General features: G+C 61.4%; 1 protein-coding gene across 1 annotated transcript in view; it reads left to right on the forward strand.

Annotated features, from left to right (window-relative positions):
- The window catches only part of PLXNA1 (plexin A1), a 49,444-nt gene that overhangs the window by 21,124 nt on the left and 9,034 nt on the right, over window positions 1–19,286 (forward strand). The window contains exons 5-25 of the mRNA XM_082746908.1: window positions 238–338; window positions 650–773; window positions 870–1,023; window positions 1,295–1,394; window positions 2,617–2,731; window positions 5,050–5,250; window positions 7,097–7,193; window positions 7,268–7,461; window positions 7,569–7,720; window positions 7,813–7,933; window positions 8,250–8,386; window positions 9,336–9,503; window positions 9,971–10,064; window positions 10,226–10,465; window positions 10,554–10,697; window positions 11,037–11,271; window positions 13,732–13,874; window positions 15,342–15,598; window positions 15,847–15,913; window positions 18,466–18,612; window positions 18,723–18,882. Of these exons, the coding sequence (XP_082603034.1) occupies window positions 238–338; window positions 650–773; window positions 870–1,023; window positions 1,295–1,394; window positions 2,617–2,731; window positions 5,050–5,250; window positions 7,097–7,193; window positions 7,268–7,461; window positions 7,569–7,720; window positions 7,813–7,933; window positions 8,250–8,386; window positions 9,336–9,503; window positions 9,971–10,064; window positions 10,226–10,465; window positions 10,554–10,697; window positions 11,037–11,271; window positions 13,732–13,874; window positions 15,342–15,598; window positions 15,847–15,913; window positions 18,466–18,612; window positions 18,723–18,882 (3,151 nt within the window). The remainder of the gene's footprint in view (window positions 1–237; window positions 339–649; window positions 774–869; window positions 1,024–1,294; window positions 1,395–2,616; window positions 2,732–5,049; window positions 5,251–7,096; window positions 7,194–7,267; window positions 7,462–7,568; window positions 7,721–7,812; window positions 7,934–8,249; window positions 8,387–9,335; window positions 9,504–9,970; window positions 10,065–10,225; window positions 10,466–10,553; window positions 10,698–11,036; window positions 11,272–13,731; window positions 13,875–15,341; window positions 15,599–15,846; window positions 15,914–18,465; window positions 18,613–18,722; window positions 18,883–19,286) is intronic.

Here is a 19,286-nt window from a genome sequence, read left to right on the forward strand (position 1 = left end):
CTGGCTGCTGTCTCCCAGGGAGAGACCCAGTTTGTTTGGCCTGACTTGGCCAAGTCAGGGTCACAGGACCGCCTTTGAATAGACCGTGCTGGAGAAAGGCCAGAGATGGAAGCTTCCCTCATGTAGGGGAATAGGGCCCGGTATAGCGGACACACAGTGATGGTGAGGAGGTGGGCTGGCAGCGGTCTCTGGGAAGGGCCTTGCGGGGGCCTGAAGCTGAGCTCCCCGTTCTGGCAGGTGACCCGGGTGCCCGTGGAAAGCTGTGTGCAGTATACATCATGCGAGCTGTGCCTGGGATCACGGGACCCCCACTGCGGCTGGTGTGTCCTGCACAGCATGTGAGTGGATGGGGTGCAGGGGTGGGCTGCAGGGCCCTGGCAGTCTCTGATCTGGGGGGACCCTCATGGCCACACTGTGGCCGTTGCAGCTCCCCTGTGAGTGCCCCTGGGTCTCCCCTGGGCGAAGTTGCCTGGGACTGGCTAAGTGATGGCCTACCCACCTTTACCCCAGTAAAGACAGGGTACCAGGTAAAGCTGCTGGGTTCCTCCAAGTGCGGGTGAGGATTACCCTGCTGAGCAGGGGCTGGCAGGCTCGGGGTGCCGCTCTGGCTGCCTTCCCCACACCCAGCCATAGCACCCTGTGCCTGCAGCTGCTCCCGGCAGGATGCCTGCGAGCGGGCCGATGAGCCCCAGCGCTTTGCCTCAGACCTGCTGCACTGCGTCCAGCTGACGGTGCAGCCTCGCAACGTGTCGGTCACCATGTCTCAGGTTCCGGTGAGCACGGCTGCCCCAGGGGCGGGGGCAGGTGATGGGGGGAAGGGGGACCTGTGGGGCCTGCTCACCGAGGCCTCCTGCCATGGGGGGTCCCAGCTCGTGCTGCAGGCCCGGAATGTGCCCGACCTCTCGGCTGGTGTCAATTGCTCCTTCGAGGACTTCACTGAGTCTGAGAGCATCCTGGAGGATGGTCGGATCCATTGCCGTTCACCCTCTGCACAGGAGGTGGCCCCCATCACGCGAGGTCAGGGTGAGTGTTGCCATGGCCTGGGGCCGGGACAGCCCCTGCAGCCATCCTTTCGGTCAGGGAATAGGCATGTTTCCTGTGGGGTGGCAGGGGAAGGAGCAGGTGACGGCTCGGGATGGGGATTGCAGGTGTCTGCCAGCAGATGCCTGCACAGGCGTGCCTGTGCACGTGGTGGCAGGCAACATCCTTGGCGAGGCCGTCCCATCGTGGGCTGGCGCCCTGGGTTCCTTGGCCCCAGGTGGCCCGATGAATTGGGCCTACACTGCTTCTGCAGGAGACCAGCGGGTGGTCAGGCTTTACCTGAAGTCCAAGGAGACCGGCAAGAAGTTTGCGTCCGTGGACTTTGTCTTCTACAACTGCAGCGTCCACCAGTCGTGAGTGTTCTGGTCCTCCTGGCCCTCCTGGCCTGATACTCCTGTGCAGCCACATGGGCAGGGGCGGGTTGCTATAGCCAGGTACCTGCTGCTCAGGGACAGACAGGAGTCCAGGTCCGCCCTGGTGGTGGTTGACAGAGCCCCTGGGGGCACAAAGAGCTGAAGTTGGGCGTTTCCCTGCTGCTGCCCCGGTGTGCTTGTCTTGGGGCCTCAGAGGAAGAGCAGGGGAACTGGTGACCTGTTACGCGTCCTGCCATAAGCTGGGGTCCCGGGCCTGACCTGGAGGGGACCCAGACTGGAAGGCCCCTGAGGGGTGAGGGGGGTGGCGGGAAGGCCCACGCAGGCTGTGTGGTTCAGCCATGGAGCTGGAGGCAGCTGTTTTTCAGCGGGGCCTTTGTTTATTGACCTCCAGACTGACTGTCCTGGCTCTTCGTGGGTGCCCACAGGGGACCCAGGTGTCGGTGTCAGCCAGCTTCCTCTCTCTGCCCAGGGCGGCCTGGGGTTTCTGGAGCAGGGGCCAGTGCTCAGAGCCGGAGGGGAGGGAAGGTCTCTGGAGAAGCAGGGTGGCAGGCAGGCTGGGAGGTCCTTGAGAGAAGTCAGAGGTGGTTTTCTCCAGGTGAGGTGGGTGACACGGGTGCTGCAGGGATGATGCAGGGATGACAGGGTGCCAGCCACAGGAGTTTGCATGGGCCAGAGCACAGCAAGGGCCCTGTCCAGGCCTGGGGACATGGGGGCGTGAACTGGCCAAGCTTCTGCCAGGCAGAGCTTGCATTCTTGGTTGGGATGGCGGCTGTCCACGACTGGTCTCTGAGGCCCTGTAGCGATGGCTTTCCTTCTGAATTGAAGCTGAAGTTCATTGAGCTTGGAATAGAAAATGCATTTCCACATCTGCTCCGACACATTTCCCAGCACTAATTGTCACGTGTGGCTTGGCATAGCCAGTGGTCACCTCAGTGGACACTGTAGGCTTTAGGCGTTTGCTTTGTCAGCAGACACTGGGGTGGGCTGTCAGGTGTTCTGAGTCTGGAAGAAAAGCAGTGAAGTGAGAGGGAAGCACCAGGCGGGCCTCTCTGAGCAGCGGGAGGAGCAGCCAGTGCAAAGGCCCTGAGGTGGCACTGTGATCTGCTGCCAAAGAACCAGCAGGGAGCTAGTGCAGCCCCATGTGGCCACTGGGTGGAGGCACAGGCTGCCCCAGTTTCACTGCTCTGCCCTCTTCCCGCAGCTGCCTGTCCTGTGTCAACGGCTCCTTCCCCTGCCACTGGTGCAAATACCGCCACGTGTGCACTCACAACGCTGCCGACTGCGCCTTTCTAGAGGGCCGTGTCAATGTGTCTGAGGTAAGGCCATCCGGGAGAGCTCAGGGTTTCAGAGCTGTGGCAGAACCCGAGAGCTCCCATGGGTGGCTGGGATGCTGATCTCATGGCTCATGGTGTTAGGGACATTCTCTGAGGCTGTGTTGACCTGAGCCCAGCCTGGTCACTGGCTCTACTGTATAGCCTTCCGAGAAGGCCTCAGAAGAAGACCTCTAGTTGGAGGCTGCAGACCAGAGAGATGCCCAAGGGATGACACAGGGAGGGGACCATCCACCCAGTGCAGTGGGAGCCCACAGCGGGAGATGTCTGGCTCGGCCAGTGTGGAAGTCCCGGGGACCGGCATTGTGTGGATGAGGGAAGCCCTCAGACTGACCAGCAGTGCGGCTGGTTGGTTCTTGGAGTTTCTGAGGTACTGCGTAGTAATTGATAGTAATTAGGTAGTAATTATTTTGGAGCCTGGGCAAGGCACTGACTTTATTTATAAACAGCCGGGCTCTCAGAACCAGGACAGGCCGACCTGGGCACTTGCCAGCGGGGAGTGGGCATGCAGGGTTCCCCAGGCACAGCCTCAGGGTCCAGAGCCGGGCTCAGAAGCCAGGGCCCTCGCTTTGGCAGTGGACGGCAGTCCCGTTGGTCAGACAGGGCAGGAACGTATGGGTCCAGCTGGCTGTGGGGCATGGAGGGAGCAGAGGACATGCAGCCTGCCTCGGGCCATTCCTCACAGAGCCTCCTCTGGCCAGCCTCCACGGTCACCCTCCGGATCTTTGTTTGTCCACTCACTGGTGTAATGTCGCACATGACAGGACAGGGTAGTTGTTGGGGGCAACCCAGGGGTAGGCAGGGACCTTGGGCGTTTGGGTCGGGGTGGTGTCTGTGTGAGCAGGTGGTGTGAGAGCCAGGACAGTGGGCTTCCCTGGGAGCGTGGCTCATGTGGGCAACTGGGCAAAGGTGCCATGAGGGTGGCAGGGTCATGGGCAGCAGAAAGCTGCTTAGTGACCCCACGGAGGGCTGTTGTGGGCCTTAGTGGAGAAACATAAGAGGGCCCTCCTATAGGGTGTGCATATTGAGGGCTGGGTTGCAGGCAGTCCTGGGGTCCAGGGAGGTCGCTTAAGGGAGGGACTTACCCCACAGATGTACCCTCTTTAGCTGTAGTCCCAGGTTCTATGGGGACTTAACTAAGGAGTGTGACGTGGGCCAAGCTGGACCAGTCTTGTTGCTCAGAAGGCCTTGGACTCCTCACCCTCACCCTGCTTCCCACCTCTGGTTCTGGTTTGGATCTTGTGGGGTGGCCCCTCAGGAGCTGGGTGTCAAGGCGTAGCCTGAGCCAGACTCTGGCCTGATGCAGGCACAGAGGCCACACCCCAAGGGAGAGACCGGGGCCCCTGGGCAACAGAGATGGTGTCTATAGAGGGAGTTGTGAGGCTAGAGAGTGAGAGGAGCCCAGTCCTGGTGGCCAGAAGGAGCCAGAGCTGCTGGTGGTCCAGGAGGGGCAGCCAGGGGCTGGGGAGGCAGCAGGCAGATCCCTGGGCTCGGGGGCTGGCTGGGGCACCTCTTTGAAGGCCAGAGAAGCACTGGTGTGGGTGTGGGCCCCTGAACATATTAACGGCGGGCCCTACGTATGTGTCCTCATCACCCGCCTCTCCCCATTGGTGCATCCCTGCAGACCCAGCAGTGAGCGGTCAGCCGGCCAGGCTTTGCCTTGCCGCAGCCCAGGTTACTTCCTCAGGCCCCCACAACCTCGGTGGAGCAGCCCAGCCCAGGCCCGCCTGGGGAGTGCTGCAGGGCTTGGGGATTACAGCCTGTTTTCAGCATCTCTATTTAAAGCCCAGCTCAGCGTAGTTCCCGAGGGGCCTTCTCCTCCCAAGGCTGCTGCCTGCCGTGCTGCAAGGGAGCTGGGCCGTTGCATCAGTCACTGTTGCTGAGATGCTGGCCCTGGGGGCCCGGGATGTTTTCCTGCCCAGCTTTGGCTATTTTTACATGCTCTCTGGGCCCCAGCTGGGAGCTCCTAGCCCAAGCGCCCCATACGCTCCCTTGGCTGCTTCTGCCTCAAGGGCCTTTCCAGCTGTGGGCCAGATGGGGCCCCCTCGGTGGCCGATTGGTGGGGTGGGTCCTTGAGCCCTGCGAGGGCACATGGGCACACAGGGGGGAGGCCACAGCCCAGTAGGTACAGAACCCAGGCCTCCCGCCTCCAGCTTGTCTAGCTCGTTCTGAGTCCTGGGTCGCCCAGTGTGTGAAGCAGGCTCAGTGGTGCTCGCAGGCTCTGTGCACAGGGGTCGAGGCCGTGGGTAGGGCACGCCATGCTGGTGGCACCAGCCCTTCAGCTGAAGCTTTGTCGCCCCCAGGACTGCCCACAGATCCTGCCTTCCACCCAGATTTACGTGCCAGTGGGTGTGGTGAAGCCCATCACCCTGGCTGCTCGCAACTTGCCGCAGCCTCAGTCAGGCCAGCGTGGCTACGAGTGCCTCTTCCACATCCCAGGAAGTCCAGCCCGCGTCACCGCCCTGCGCTTCAACAGCTCCAGCCTGCAGTGCCAGAACTCCTCGGTGAGGCCAGGGGGCTGCCGGGCGCCCCATGTGCTGCTCAGCCTCACTGCCTTACGACCTGGTTTCTGCTCTTAGCACAGAGACAGTGCATGGGCAGGTGTGGCCGGGATGGCTCAGAAGGCACCCCCGATTGTGTTGGGGTGTGTGTCGGGGGTGGGCTGCAGGGGGATGTGCTGAGAGCTGCCCAGATACCTGACCGGAGCACATCGTAGACATGGGAGAGGGTGACTTGGGCAGACGGGGTGAGATATGCACACATGGTTTTGCATGAGCTCTTCCACCGTGGGCAAGGCTGCTGTGCGGGACGGCCCGTGTGCCAGCCTCCCCTGTGCTTCCTGAAGGGCCGAAGTCCGGGCCACAAGGTCCAGGCTCTCGGCTCCTTTTCTGCATCCGGCCAGACCCAGAAACTGTCCACAGTGGCTGACATGGCGCATGGTACCCGGCCCGAGGGCTGGGGAGCAGCCATGTTTGGAGTCTGGAATCTGCTACGGTAACAGTTCAGAAGCCTTTGGTCAAGTCCAGCGAGTTGAGCAACAGCGATCGCTACAGACCCACATCCTTCTCTGGTGGATGGGGGTAGTGTTGCACTGGTGGTCCTGAGACCAGCCTCAAGCTCTCCCCTGGCGGGCTCTGTGACGGCTGGCAGGTCTGGTTTTCTCATTGTTCAAGAGGGGAGTCATTAGGAGAGAATTCCAGGGGAGAGGCCTCTGGTCACAGGTGTCGCCGCCTGCCATTGGCCAGCAGTGCCTTGTGTGTCTGGCGGGGCAGACTGGGGGTCACAGCAGCCTCCTGGGGGCAGGGGGCAGGTCAGCCACCTAGCCAGGCCCTTGTGGCCTGCACCTGGCTGGAGAGGTCCCTACACCTTCCTATCTATCCTGTCCTTCCCATCCCATCTCCTGATCTGTCACGCCCACCCCCTGCTTCCACCCCAGCTGCCTCCAACCTCTCTTTGCTCTCCAGGAGTCTGTGTGTACCTCTACTGCCCTGTTTCTCTGCCATCCCCCAGTCTGTCCCTGCCGTCCTGCCTTCTTCCTACTCTCCCGGGCCCACATTTGTCTTTCCTATGATGGTGTTGAAAGGGAAAAGGGAGTACAGGGGATTTGATAGGATCCAATTAAATTCCTGCAGATAAAACAGTGATGAATTGCTTTGGGATGGAGTGGAGGTCTTCAGCTGCAGAAAGTGGGACACAGCTGGGAGTGCTGGGCCCCAGCTCCCCAGGGAGTGGTATTGTCCCCAAGCCCTGCCCAGCCTGGGGGGTGGGAGGGCAGGGCCTTCCCTGATGCTGCTTCCTGCCAGGCCAGGGCTCAGGGGCACACGTCTTAAACCTCGGGGCAGTCCTGGTGTCAGGATCACTGAATCCATTCAGCAGACAAAGAAGCAGGTTCCAAGGGGGCCAGTTGGGAAGTTCTGGTTCTGTGGTAGAGCAGACTGTAGGGGGAAATGGAGGTCACCCTGGAGGGTGTGCCTCATGGGGCTACTGGGGACAGGTTTGGCTGGAGAGCAGGGATTCTGGCACCAGGAAGGAAGCCCTGTGTGTGTTGGGGGTGTGTGCGTGTGTGTGTTTGCGGGGTGGTAAGCCGAGGCAGAACTGGGTGTGACAGCTTAGCCATCTCGGCTGGCTGGCAGGTGGGCAGCTCTGGGATTTCCGGCTCCAGATGGGAAATGCCATTTTGGGCAGGCAGAGCCCCCAACTCTGTCCTGCCAAGCCTGTTCTGGGGGGCCAGTCCCAGAGATAGCCAGGAGAGGCAGGGAGGCCCTGCCCCACCACCCTGGGCAGTGGCCTGTGACCCCAGAGTCTAGGCTGTGTGTATAGTCTGACCACCCGCTCACCTACTGCCCACAGTATTCCTACGAGGGCAATGATGTCAGCGACCTGCCTGTGAACCTGTCGGTGGTGTGGAATGGCAACTTCGTCATTGACAACCCTCAGAATATCCAGGGTGAGCTGGGCAGGGTGCTTGGGGCTCGAGGGGGCACTGAGGGCAGGCCAGGCTGACCGTGTCCCTCCCCGCAGCCCACCTGTACAAGTGTCCAGCCCTGCGAGAGAGCTGTGGCCTCTGCCTCAAGGCCGACCCACGCTTCGAGTGTGGCTGGTGCGTGGCAGAGCGCCGTTGCTCCCTGCGCCCCCACTGCCCCACCGACTCGCCTGCTGCCTGGATGCATGCCCGTCACGGCAGCAGCCGCTGCACTGATCCCAAGATCCTTAAGGTAGGCAACCCCCCAGCACCTCCAGCCCCTGGCCGCCTCCCGCTCCCTGCCCGGCTCAGCCCGCAGTGGCGGACTGCACCGGCGTCCCAGCCTTGGCATCTCTGCAGCTGTTCCCTGAGACGGGCCCACGGCAGGGGGGCACGAGGCTCACCATCACGGGCGAGAACTTGGGCCTGCGCTTTGAGGACGTGCGGCTGGGCGTGCGTGTGGGCAAGGTGCTGTGCAGCCCTGTGGAGAGCGAGTACATCAGTGCTGAGCAGTGAGTGCAGCCTGGTTAGGGTGGGCAGGCAGGGGTGCCCTGGCACCCAGGCTGGACCCTGCAGCCCGCTGAGGCCCCTTGGCATCCTGCAGGATCGTCTGTGAGATTGGGGATGCCAGCACCGTGCGGGCTCACGATGCCCTGGTGGAAGTGTGTGTGCGAGACTGTTCCCCCCACTACCGGGCCTTGTCCCCTAAGCGCTTCACCTTTGTGGTAAGCCTCACCTTTGTGGTAAGCCTCTCCCCTGCCCCCCCCCCCCCCCCCCCCCCCCCCGTGGCTAGGGGCTAGCTACAGGGCAGACTGAGCTCTTGGTCCTCCATCAGTCCCCTCTTCCAGCAACACCTCTGTTCTGGTCTCCCTTCCCCTCCTTGTCTCCAGGTCCCTCCTGCACACTTTGGGCCCTGCCTGTGGGCTGCATATGAGAGCCCATGTGCACCCAGGGTCCGGGAAACGGCTGGAGGTGTGAGCAGGCCTCTGGCCGGAATGGCAGGCCTTTCCTGCAGCTCAAGGAAGTCCCTTCTTCCCATAGACTCCAACCTTCTACCGGGTGAGCCCTGCAAGAGGGCCTCTTTCAGGGGGCACCTGGATTGGCATCGAGGGCAGCCACCTGAATGCGGGCAGTGATGTCGCTGTGTCTGTTGGCGGCCGACCCTGCTCTTTCTCCTGGTATGGGCTATAGATGTGGAGTGGGGGGCCAGGGCAAGGCCTACCTTCCTGGGTGGTGGTTGGTTCAGATGGCTGCATGCCCCCTCCCGTTGCCCAGGAAACAAGGGGGGTGTGGAGAGCCAGGCTGGGGTGATCACTATGGAAACCAGAGGTGGAGAGTGTTACCATGGCGACAGGCTACCTCCTAGAGTGGGAAGGGCAGGGCAGGCAGGGTTGATGGGTGGGCGGAGCCTGGACCTGAGGGGCAGGCACAGCTGCCCTGTTTTGGGGTGAAGGGGATCCCTTGGGAGCACAAGTATTTAAAAAAAATTCTTAAGAGAGGAAAAAAAATCTTGACAAAAGCCTTGAAGCTTGAAGTGGATAATTTTAGATTAGGGATGATAATGGAACGGCCCTTTAAATATTTTCCTGTGGTAATTATCCGCTCTCAGACTAATTATTGGTGTTTGCAGCCTTGCTGCAGGAGTGGACCCAGTGGCGGGGGGCCTCTGCTGCGCTGAAGGAGCTGAGGGGACAGGGGCCCAGGTGCAGGCAGTGACTGACTGCTGCTCACTGGGGGTCACCAAGTGCTCTCTCCACCCTGGCCAGTTCATTCAGTCTCCTCATGGCCCAGGCTTGGGTTGGCTCGATTATTCTATCAGGAGACGGAAGGAGGGGTGGGAGTAGCGACCATGTGCCTGGCTCACCTTAGTGGGAATCCATGCTGAGCGTGGCCCTCTGGGAGGTACACGCTGAGCCCCTTGGAAGGCCTGGCCGGAAAGTGGCTGGAACAGTCAACGGGTACCTGAAGCGGGTCCCGCTGGGGCTCTGTTTTACAGGTGGGCATGTGAGGCTCAGGAAGTGCCGGTGCCTTGCCTGCACCGATGTTGGTGACAGAGCCAAGCTATTGAGCCTATCTTGTAAACAAGCCCCTCACCTGTGTCCTCACCGCCCCTCCTGGCTTCTCTAGGAGGAATTCTAGAGAAATCCGGTGTCTGACACCCCCTGGGCAGAGCCCCGGCAGTGCCCCCATTGTCATCAACATCAACCGCGCTCAGCTCACCAACCCGGAGGTGAAGTACAACTACACAGAGGATCCCACCATCCTCAAGATCGACCCTGAGTGGAGCATCAACAGGTGGGTGCCCCTCCCCCACAGCCCACCGTGAGCCCCCAAGACCCCATCTGTGCTGTGTGGTCCCTGCTGACACAGGGTGGGGCTCCTGCACCCACCTCTCTTTGTGCTTCTCCGCCTGGGCGGGTGTGTGGGGGGTGGCGGGGAGCAGGACCCACATGGGTATGTGAAGACCTGGACTGTTGCGTTCCCTGGATGCAAGAGCCCAGTTTTTGTGTTGGTCACGGACACAGATTGTCTGCTAAACTCTGGGCTGCTGGGCTCTTCAGAAAGATCAGACAAATGCAGTGAGGTGCCCAGAGTCAAGGCTCTCAGGACGAGGGACCGTGTGTACCTTGAGACATGGTTGGTGCCATTGGAAGTCCAGTGCATAGGGATTCTAACCTCCCACCATCTTTGGGGAGCTCGACCTGTGTGTGTTGGGCCTGGGCAGAGCTTCCCCCCACCATGACCCCCTACCCATCTTCCAGCGGAGGGACCCTCCTAACGGTCACAGGCACCAACCTGGCCACCGTCCGCGAACCCCGCATTAGAGCCAAATATGGAGGTGTCGAGAGGGAGAATGTGAGTCCTTGTGGGATCCCTAGCAACTTGTGCCACTGTGGGGTGGGGGAGGGGGTATGGAGGGGGTGGATCCTGGGGAGGGAAGGCGGCAGCCACTCGTCCCTGCTGGGGCCTGACTGTGTGGGGAGCATCCAGCCCAACATCTACACCTGCGTCCCCAGAGCTGCCTGGTGTACAACGACACCACCATGGTGTGCCGGGCCCCGTCGGTGGACAATCCCACGCGTAGCCCCCCAGAGCTGGGGGAGCGGCCCGACGAGCTGGGCTTCGTCATGGATGACGTACGCGCCCTGCTGGTTCTCAACGCCTCCTCTTTCCTCTATTACCCGGACCCTGTGCTGGAGCCACTCAGCCCCACGGGCCTCCTGGAGCTGAAGCCCAGCTCCCCGCTCATCCTCAAGGTGGGCCCCCATGAGCCTGGGGTTGGGGGGCCTGAGGGGGAGGGCTTGTGGGGCCATGGGGCTCTCTGGCTCACCCCCACCCCTGCAGGGCCGGAACCTCCTGCCTCCTGCGCCTGGCAACTCGAGGCTCAACTACACGGTGCTCATCGGCTCCACACCCTGCGCCCTCACTGTTTCAGAGACCCAGCTGCTGTGCGAGTCACCCAACCTCACGGGGCAACATAAGGTCACGGTGCGTCCAGGCCCACCCAGCCATGTTCTGGCTCCAGCTCTGGTCTCCTGGGCCCCACCTGCCTTCAGCCCACTAACCCTGCCCCACCCAGGGCAATCCTGACTCTATGGCTAAGCCCCAGACTTGCCTCTGGCCCAGAGAGAGGGCAGCTCAGCTCTTACTCAGCCCTGAGGGCCCCTGGTAGGTCCAGCACCTGCCCTGAGTACCCATGTCCCCACCTGCTGCCCGCTCCAGGCCAGGGGCAAGTGCCATGGGTCTCTCAAGGGGCATGGTACCAGGGGCCTCTGGAGCTTCCAGTGGGCAAGGGACCTCCTGAGTGGCCTGTACCCCCACCCCCAGGTCCGGGCTGGCGGCTTCGAGTTCTCGCCAGGGATGTTGCAGGTATACTCGGACAGTCTGCTGACCCTACCTGCCATTGTTGGCATTGGCGGGGGCGGGGGCCTCCTGCTGCTGGTCATCGTCGCTGTGCTCATTGCCTACAAGCGCAAGTCTCGGGACGCTGACCGCACCCTCAAGCGGCTGCAGCTACAGATGGACAACCTGGAGTCCCGCGTGGCCCTGGAGTGCAAGGAAGGTGTGTCGTCAGAGTCACAGGCATGCGTGCATGTGTGTGGGGCAGGCAGCGGCTTGGGGACAAAAGGGGTAGGCTTGCTGAGGCTGCCACCCCATGTGAGCTGGGCCCTGTCCTCCCCACAATTTGGCTCGGTATTCAGCCTTTTGGTGCCTTTGCTGTACAGGCGTGGGCAGACAGGTGAGGTTCTGACCAGGGCCTGCATCTAGGCCCTGGGGTTAGTCTGGCCTCTGTGGATGATGCCAGAGACACAGACCCTGGAGCCACAGAGCTCGTGTCTGTGAGCCTGCTTGGCTGCAGGACCTCATGTCATGCAGGACACATGACCTTTTCATGTCTCAGGTTCCTTGTCTGTAGGATGGGCATGGCGATTCTGTCCCTGGGGTCAGGCACGGCGCCGGGGCCCTCTTTTTAGGCCCTGAGTACATAACACACCTTGGCCGGTAGAGGTCTTTGTCTTCTAGGGGCTGTCCTGGGAATAAGGCTTCAGCCTAGCCTCCTATGAGGGGCATGTGTCCCTTAGGACCCTGCTGTGTGAGTGGTGGAGATCAGCTTAGGGCCTTCAGTAGAGAGACGTCGTGTGGGCTTTTGTGCAGGACGAGTCTGGGGCGCAGGCTGGCTTCTAGCATGGCCGGCCTGGACCCTCAACTTCATCTTCAGCAGCCTCTCCCTGGGATGCCCGGATGAGCACAGGGGGCAAGCTCAGCCTTCCTGCTGGGCCCGGCCCCACCCAGTCCCTCATGCCATGCCTGCTCCCACACCCCCCTTCCCTAAAACCTGCTCTCCTGGCAGCCCCCAGTGAGAGTTGGCAGACCCCAAGGGCAGGAGTGGGTACCCCAGAGAAGGGGATATGTCCTGGCAGGCAGGGGTCGCCCCACCTCCATCCCACATGACCCAGAGAGGCCAGTGTGCCCCCCGCCCAGGCTCCTCCCCGGCAGAGCAGATACTGCTCTCCCTGCCCATGCACCGAGTGTACTGCAGCAGAATGGGCAGAAGAGAGGCAGGCATACATGTCGGGGGCTGCAAGGAAGCCTGATGGCCTAGGATGGAGACCCTGGGCTGTGTGGTGGCCACTTGAGTGGGGGCGGGTTTGGCTTCTGTGTGTGCTGCAGGCTCTAGGCACTAGACAGTAACCTTGGCTTGTGATGGCCAACCTTAGACCTGCTTAGCTTCTCTGGCTGCTGCAAGGTGGCACTGCAGGGCTGGGTGACCTGGACCCTGGGCCAGCCTGGGATGGCCCCTTTCTCTTCATGGCTCCTGGCTTGCCGGGGCGGTTGCAAGGGGTGGATGGAGCCACACTCATGGTCACTGACAGGTGAAGGACCTGTCATAGGGGCTAAGAGCAACCTCAGACATTTTGCAGATGCTGGCCATAGCTGTGGAAGGCAAGTGGTGGGAGAGTTCCTGTTTGGGGCATGAGGAAAGGGACCTGAGCAGGAAGCAGGGTGTGAGGCCCTGGGAATGGCTGCTGCATGGGGGCCTCGTGCCTGCAGCAGGCCTGACATTGGGCTGTTGGTAGCTTCATGGGGATTAGAATGTCCCATCCAGTCAGGACCCTGGCCTGTCTGAGAACTGAAAGGTCGTGGACCAGCCCAGCCATCCCGCAGGTCACAGGCAGGTGTGTGAGCCTTGTGTGGGAGTCAGGTGGCCTGGATGGGGAGCTCCGTGGACAGGGAGAACCTTGGGAGGGGGCAGCTGTATGCCGCGGCCAGCACACAGGACACCTTTATCTGCCAGCATGGCTTTGGGGGCAGAGGCCAACGGGTGCTGCAGGACCAGCCAGGCGGTGATAACCAGGCGCTCGGCAGCAGTGCCTAGGAGATGAAGGTCCCGGCTCTTAATTAAACCTGCCAGTCGGCCCCTAGCCTGCCTTGCGTTCCTCTGGCTCCTGATCAGATAGTGCCTCCCCCGTGGCGCTGCAGGGCAGACACCTCACAGCTCTGGAATGTTCCATTGAGGCCTGCCCTAGCCCTGCCTGCTTTTGTTTCTGAAAGAAACAGAGCTGCTCCAAGCAGGGTGGGCGATGGAGAGGGCCCAGCCCGGTGGGTGGTGGTTGTCAGAGTGGAGAGCTCAGGGGCCTGGAGAAAGCCTCCTGTCTCCTCTCCCTGGCCACATCCTCTTCTTCCCGGCAGCTATGGCCTGGGAGCCAGGGCGAGCGATGTGTGCCCTTAGGTAGTAGAGGAATCCGGCCCCCAGAGCTTCCCTGCCCCCCAGTGCCAGGGTTAACTGCAGGAAGCCCCTCTCAGCCCGGCCCCAGGCAGCCACCTTCTCTGCTCTTGTCTGGTGCCTCCTGTGACCCATCCGAGGGACAGAAGTTTTGTCCACATGTCAGCGTTGGAAGGCCTGGGGGTTTCCTGAAGGTTACCCAGCCAGGGAGCAGCAGAGCCCGAGTTCGAGCCTAACCCTGAGGGGGTGCTGTTGGGGCTGGAGGGGCACCTGCCTTGACACCTCGTGTGGCTGCAGCCTTTGCAGAGCTGCAGACAGACATCCATGAGCTGACCAACGACCTGGACGGTGCCGGCATCCCGTTCCTTGACTACCGGACGTATGCCATGCGGGTGCTCTTCCCTGGGATCGAGGACCATCCAGTGCTCAAGGAGATGGAGGTGGGCTGTCGGCTGGAGCTCACGGGGACGTCTGCCTGCTCCTGGGACCCCTGGGAGATGGCCCAGATAGGTTGGAAGGGCCCCTGGGAGGCAGGGCCCTCGGCTCCCTGTAATGCTTCTGCTGTGGTGGGGAGACCTGGTAGGGGCCTGGGGCGGGGCTGGCCCGCATTCCAGCCCATTGCCGTGGCTGGAGCTTAGGCTCACTGGAGCCTGCCTCTGTTCCAGTGAGGCCTTGGGTACGTCGTGTGCCACAGTGCCCATTCACCGGGCCCGGCTGCTGGCTGTTGGGATGCTGAGCTTCGTAGGGCAGGGGCCCTGCTCTGTGGGCTGGGAGGTGGGGGGCCCTGCAGGAGTTTGCATGGCTCTTTGGGGTAAGTGTGGGGCTGACGGCAGAATGGTGGCCCTCATGGAGCTGGGTTTTTGGTTTGTGGAGCTGTTGACGGTACTTGGGCTATGGGCGTGAGCTTGCTGAGAGGAAGAGGGCTGGGCCTGAAGTCCTCTAGGGGCTCCCCAGAGGCAGGTAGGTGCCCAGTCCTCAGCTAGGAACAGGCAGGGGCTCAGCAGTCATGCCATCCAGCCAAGGGCATCCCATCTCTGCACGCTTTGGATGTGGGGGGATCCCATTCCCTGTCACAGCTCTGTTGGTGGGATAGTCCCTCTTGAGCTCTGCTGGAATGGGCCTTCCTGTCACTCTGGCTCAGGCCCGGATAACCAGGGCTGCTCAGCAGCTCCCCATCCCTGGGATGGCTGCCACGTTGAGGGCTCCACGTGCTTTATCACGTCTCTTTCCTGATGTGACCATCTGCTGTGTCAGACTGAATGTTCTCTTAGTTATGAGTGTATTCTACTTGGGTCTTGTCACCTATCTGCCTGGGCTGGCAGCAGTGGCACTGGCAGCTCCAGCATAGTCTGGTGGGGAATATCCTGTTTTGCTGTGCACAAGAGAGAGAGTAGGGTCCCTGGAGCCAGCCATCCCTGCACTCTACCCCCTTTCCCCACTTCCATGTCACATGGCCCTGAACAAGCCTCTTTCTCTCCTGGACTTTGTTGTCCTCTGTGGCGTGGGGACAGTGATTTCTGTTGTGAGTGCAGACTGAGACATGGCTGTGCTTTGCTGGTGCCCAGCATATGGGGCATTGAGTTCAATTTCCTCCTAGCTGTGGGAGAAAGGCTGCAGGAGATGGTGGTTCCAGGATCCGACTGCAAGGAGGGTGGCCCTCGTTCTACACATTGCACTGACACTGGTCTGCCCCGGTCCCTGCCTGTGATGGGCTTCTCAAGTAGTTTTCTGGACACATTCCCTCTGCCGAGGACAGTTGAGGCCCCAGGACCTGTTAGGGCAATGTGTCACTCTCTTGCAAGGCCCCCTTCTGGCCCTGCCTTCAGCCTTCCTGTCCTGCCTCTCTTGTGGGACCTGGGTGCCCCTCCGGGTCTGAGTGTACCCATGGGTTGCCCCCTCTCCCCCAGGTGCAGGCCAATGTGGAGAAGTCGCTGACGCTGTTCGGGCAGCTGCTCACCAAGAAGCACTTCCTGCTGACCTTCATACGCACACTGGAGGCCCAGCGCAGCTTCTCCATGCGGGACCGGGGCAATGTGGCCTCGCTCATCATGACGGCCCTGCAGGGTGAGATGGAGTACGCCACGGGGGTGCTCAAGCAGCTTCTGTCTGACCTCATTGAGAAGAACCTAGAGAGCAAGAACCACCCCAAGCTGCTGCTGCGGCGGTGAGCCCAGACTTATGCCTGCGGACATGGGAGGCCGAGCCAGCGTGTTGGGTGCGGGGACCCCCAGGCCATGCCACTTCGGGCACCCAGCGGCACCAAGCCAGAGTGGTCCCACTCAGAAGCTGGGCTTTCTGGGGCAGAGGGCTGGGGGTTTCCAGGGCAGCCCCTTCAGCGCCCTCGGCGGCGGTGGGGCGGGCGCAGTGGGCTGTGGAGTCAAGCCCCCACCCCTGTCCATGTTGTGCCCCCAGGACCGAGTCAGTGGCAGAGAAGATGCTGACCAACTGGTTCACCTTCCTTTTGTATAAATTCCTGAAGGTAGGTGGTGGCTGAGGAAGAGGGAACATCCGAGATGGGGTGTTGGGCAGGCGGATGTGCTCAAGGGCATTAGAAGGGAGAGGGATGGGCAGGGGCGGGTCTCAGCAGGCACTCCCCCAGGATGTGTGTCCTGTTAGCCTCTTTCCTCCTCCTCCTCCTGGAGGCTGACCACTCCTCACCCAGCCCCGAGGCGGGGGCAGACACCCTAGAGGTGGTGAGCATTTGGCTGAGCTGGAGTTTGGACACAGACCCACGTCTCAGTGGCTAAGCCCATGGCTGGGGCCAGGGATGGAGGGGATGTTTGGGCAGGGGCTTCTGTGTGGCCAGCACTGGCCAGCCCCAGCCTTGGGGGCTCTTGTTGGTGACTTTCTTTTGCGAGAGGGTGGCTGCCTGGGCCTTCTCTGTTGCCTGGACAGGCCTCCACCCTCAGAAGATGAGCTCTGGAGGCCCATGGCCAGCCTCGGAAAGGGGTGGAGGCTAACTACGGGTCCAGGTGGGTTTTGTTTGGGGTGTGAGTAGTGAGATTGCTTACTCACCATTTAGAAATAAAGGTGATTCAGACATAAATGTCTGTCTTCCCTTAAAATCTGAAGGCTTGGCAGGCAGGCCCGTAGTCTTGAGAGGTGGAGGGTGGCGGGGCCCCATTGTGGCCCAGTGTGCTGTGCATGCTTTACGTGTGCTCCTGCCTGGTCTCTGGTGTCTGGTTGAGGCCCTGCAGGTGGCCAGGGTCATAGACAGTGGGGCCCAAGGGCCATGGTATGGGCTGGCACAGGTGGACTGGGGCTCACTTAGACTGTGGTTGCTTCTTGGCTGTGGACCTCAGCTGCCGGGGTTCTCACTGAGTCGAGGATAGCGGCGGACCCTTGGAGGTGCCTAGGGCATGGTCTTACCCTGAGTTGGGGGGAGGTGTGAATGGGGCACAAGGGCAGGTAAGAAGGGGCAGGAAGTCAGGTGGATGAGGGACTTGAGCACAGGTATGAAGGAAGGGAAGGAGTTAGCCAAACAAGGGGAAAAAGGCCCTAGAGGTGCGTGCCAGCTCCAACTGGGGGGAGCCAGGGGAGCCGAGCCAGGGCTTGTCCCGTGGGGCCCACGGTGGGAGGGGATAGCAGCACGCTCAGAATCCTGTGCACGTAGCAGGTGCCCTGTAAGCACGTTACCGTTGCACAGGACTGGTAGCCAGTGACAGACTTGTGCCCGTCTTGTGGAAACTCGCTTCTCTGCTGATTGCAAAGGGTACTTACATGCTTGTAAAATGGTGCTCTGTAAGCCAAGGGAAGCCCTGCCTCTGTTCCTCCCTGTCTGGACCTGACTCTCTGCCCCCAGGAAAAGGGGGCTCATTCTGACATCTGGTCTGAGAAGCTGGACTTGCTGTGTGAGTGGGACTCTGGAGCCACAGACGGACGGATGGAGTGCATGGGCCTGGTGCCATCTGAGGGTTGTGCTTTAGAATCTCCATTGGGGCTTGCTTTGTGGAGGGGCGGAGACATGGGGGATAATGAGTAGAGGGACAGGGACAGGGAGGCCACGTTTACTCAGAGCACCACTTCTTCCAATTCCTGTTTGCCCCTTCACCATGCACATGAGGGAACGTACTGGGCCTGAGGGGATGGCCCAGGGCCACGAGGGGGCAGGTGACCATGCTGGGACTCCCTGCCCGTACCTGCTGTAAGGCCAGGTGTCTGAGACTTGCCTGGGCTGCCTTTGTCCACAGCAGAGACCTTGGGAGAAATTTCTGGTTGTAGGGACAAGTGGAGGCAGAGGCTCTGAGGTGAGGACATGCTGAGCTGTTGGAGGTATAGGCAATGGTCTTGGTGGCCACAGTACGGGGAACCAGAGGGAAAGTGGTCAGAGGCAGGGGCAAAGCGGACTTGTGCCAAGTGCCGGGGGCCCCCTTCAGGGCATCTTGGCCATGGACTTCTGTGTCCCACAGTGCTGGACAGTCGCTGCTCTAGGTCAGTGTGTCTGCACCCATGGTTGCATTGGCTTACTGCCTTCCAGTGTTGGAAGGAGGGGCAGTCCTCTGCCTGCCGGGCTGGGTCCCAGCTGGGTGGGCCTCTAACATCCAGCTTGCTACCTTGGGCAGTGCCGTGAGGCCTAGGGTCCACAGTGCCTGGGGCTGTGGGGTGGGCCCAGGAGCCTAGGCTTTGTCCTGTGTGTGGTGCTGGCTGCTCCTCTTGGGCTCCGACAAGCGGGGTTCTGGAGCACAGGCAGGAGGCTGTGGTGCTGGGCCCACTGAGGCCTGAACTGGGGAAGCTTCAGGGGAGAGTGTACCAGCCTCTCATAAACCCAGCTTGGCCACGAGGCATTTCTCTCCGTGTGCTCCCGGCCCTAGTGGTTGAGGCCGCGCTAGAGTTTTCACTTGGAAGCTCATAGGGGCAGCTTGAGTGGCCCATTTATTCTCTTGCACTGTCTTCATGGGGCTTTCAAACCAGGGTTCCGCTTGCCTCTTTCATTGCGGGAAGCTTGCACACAGCTGTGTGGGGGGCGGGGGGGAGCAGAGGCGGAAGCCCCCAGGTATCCTGGACACTGCCTGACCCACCTGCCTGCTGCAGGAGTGCGCGGGGGAGCCGCTCTTCATGCTCTACTGCGCCATCAAGCAGCAGATGGAGAAGGGTCCCATCGATGCCATCACGGGCGAAGCCCGCTACTCCCTGAGTGAGGACAAGCTCATCCGGCAGCAGATCGACTATAAGACCCTGGTGCGTGCGAGCCCAGCCATCCCATGCAGCCCTGCCCTCCCCATGCCCCCTAGTGCAGCATGTGCCCCTGGAGAGCCAGGGTTTGATACGGCCCCCTTCCCTGCCCGCAGACCCTGAACTGTGTGAACCCCGAGAACGAGAACGCACCTGAGGTGCCAGTGAAGGGGCTGAACTGCGACACGGTAACTCAGGTCAAGGAGAAGCTGCTGGATGCCGTGTACAAGGGTGTGCCCTACTCCCAGCGGCCAAAGGCTGGGGACATGGACCTGGGTGAGCCTGGCTGCGGCTTGGCAGTGGTGCCACTGGGGGGCTCCGGCAAGTTAGCCATAGGGGGTTCTGTGGGAAGGGCTGTGCTCTGGGCTAGCTCTGGGAAGTTGCTGCTGGCCAGGGTAGAGGGGAGAAGCAGGAAGTCCATTTCAGGAGCCACTGTCCTGCAAGGGAGAGAGGCAGGGAGTGGGTTCCCATGCACCGTAGGAGCTGAGAGGCTGTCAGAGCTAGCATGGGGGGGGCCACTTGGCTCATGAGCCAGACAGGGGCATCTGCAGAGCTGGAAGGGCTAGAGCAGGCAGCAGAGGTAGAGGGCCTGGGGGTCCTGTGGTAGCAGTGACCAGAGAAGCCAGAGCTGGGGCCTTAAATGCCAGGCTGAGGAGGTGGGCCCAGAGCCCTGGAAGGCA

The sequence above is a fragment of the Mustela nivalis genome (genome assembly GCF_964662115.1).
Source record: "Mustela nivalis genome assembly, chromosome: 1".
NCBI lineage: Eukaryota > Metazoa > Chordata > Mammalia > Carnivora > Mustelidae > Mustela > Mustela nivalis.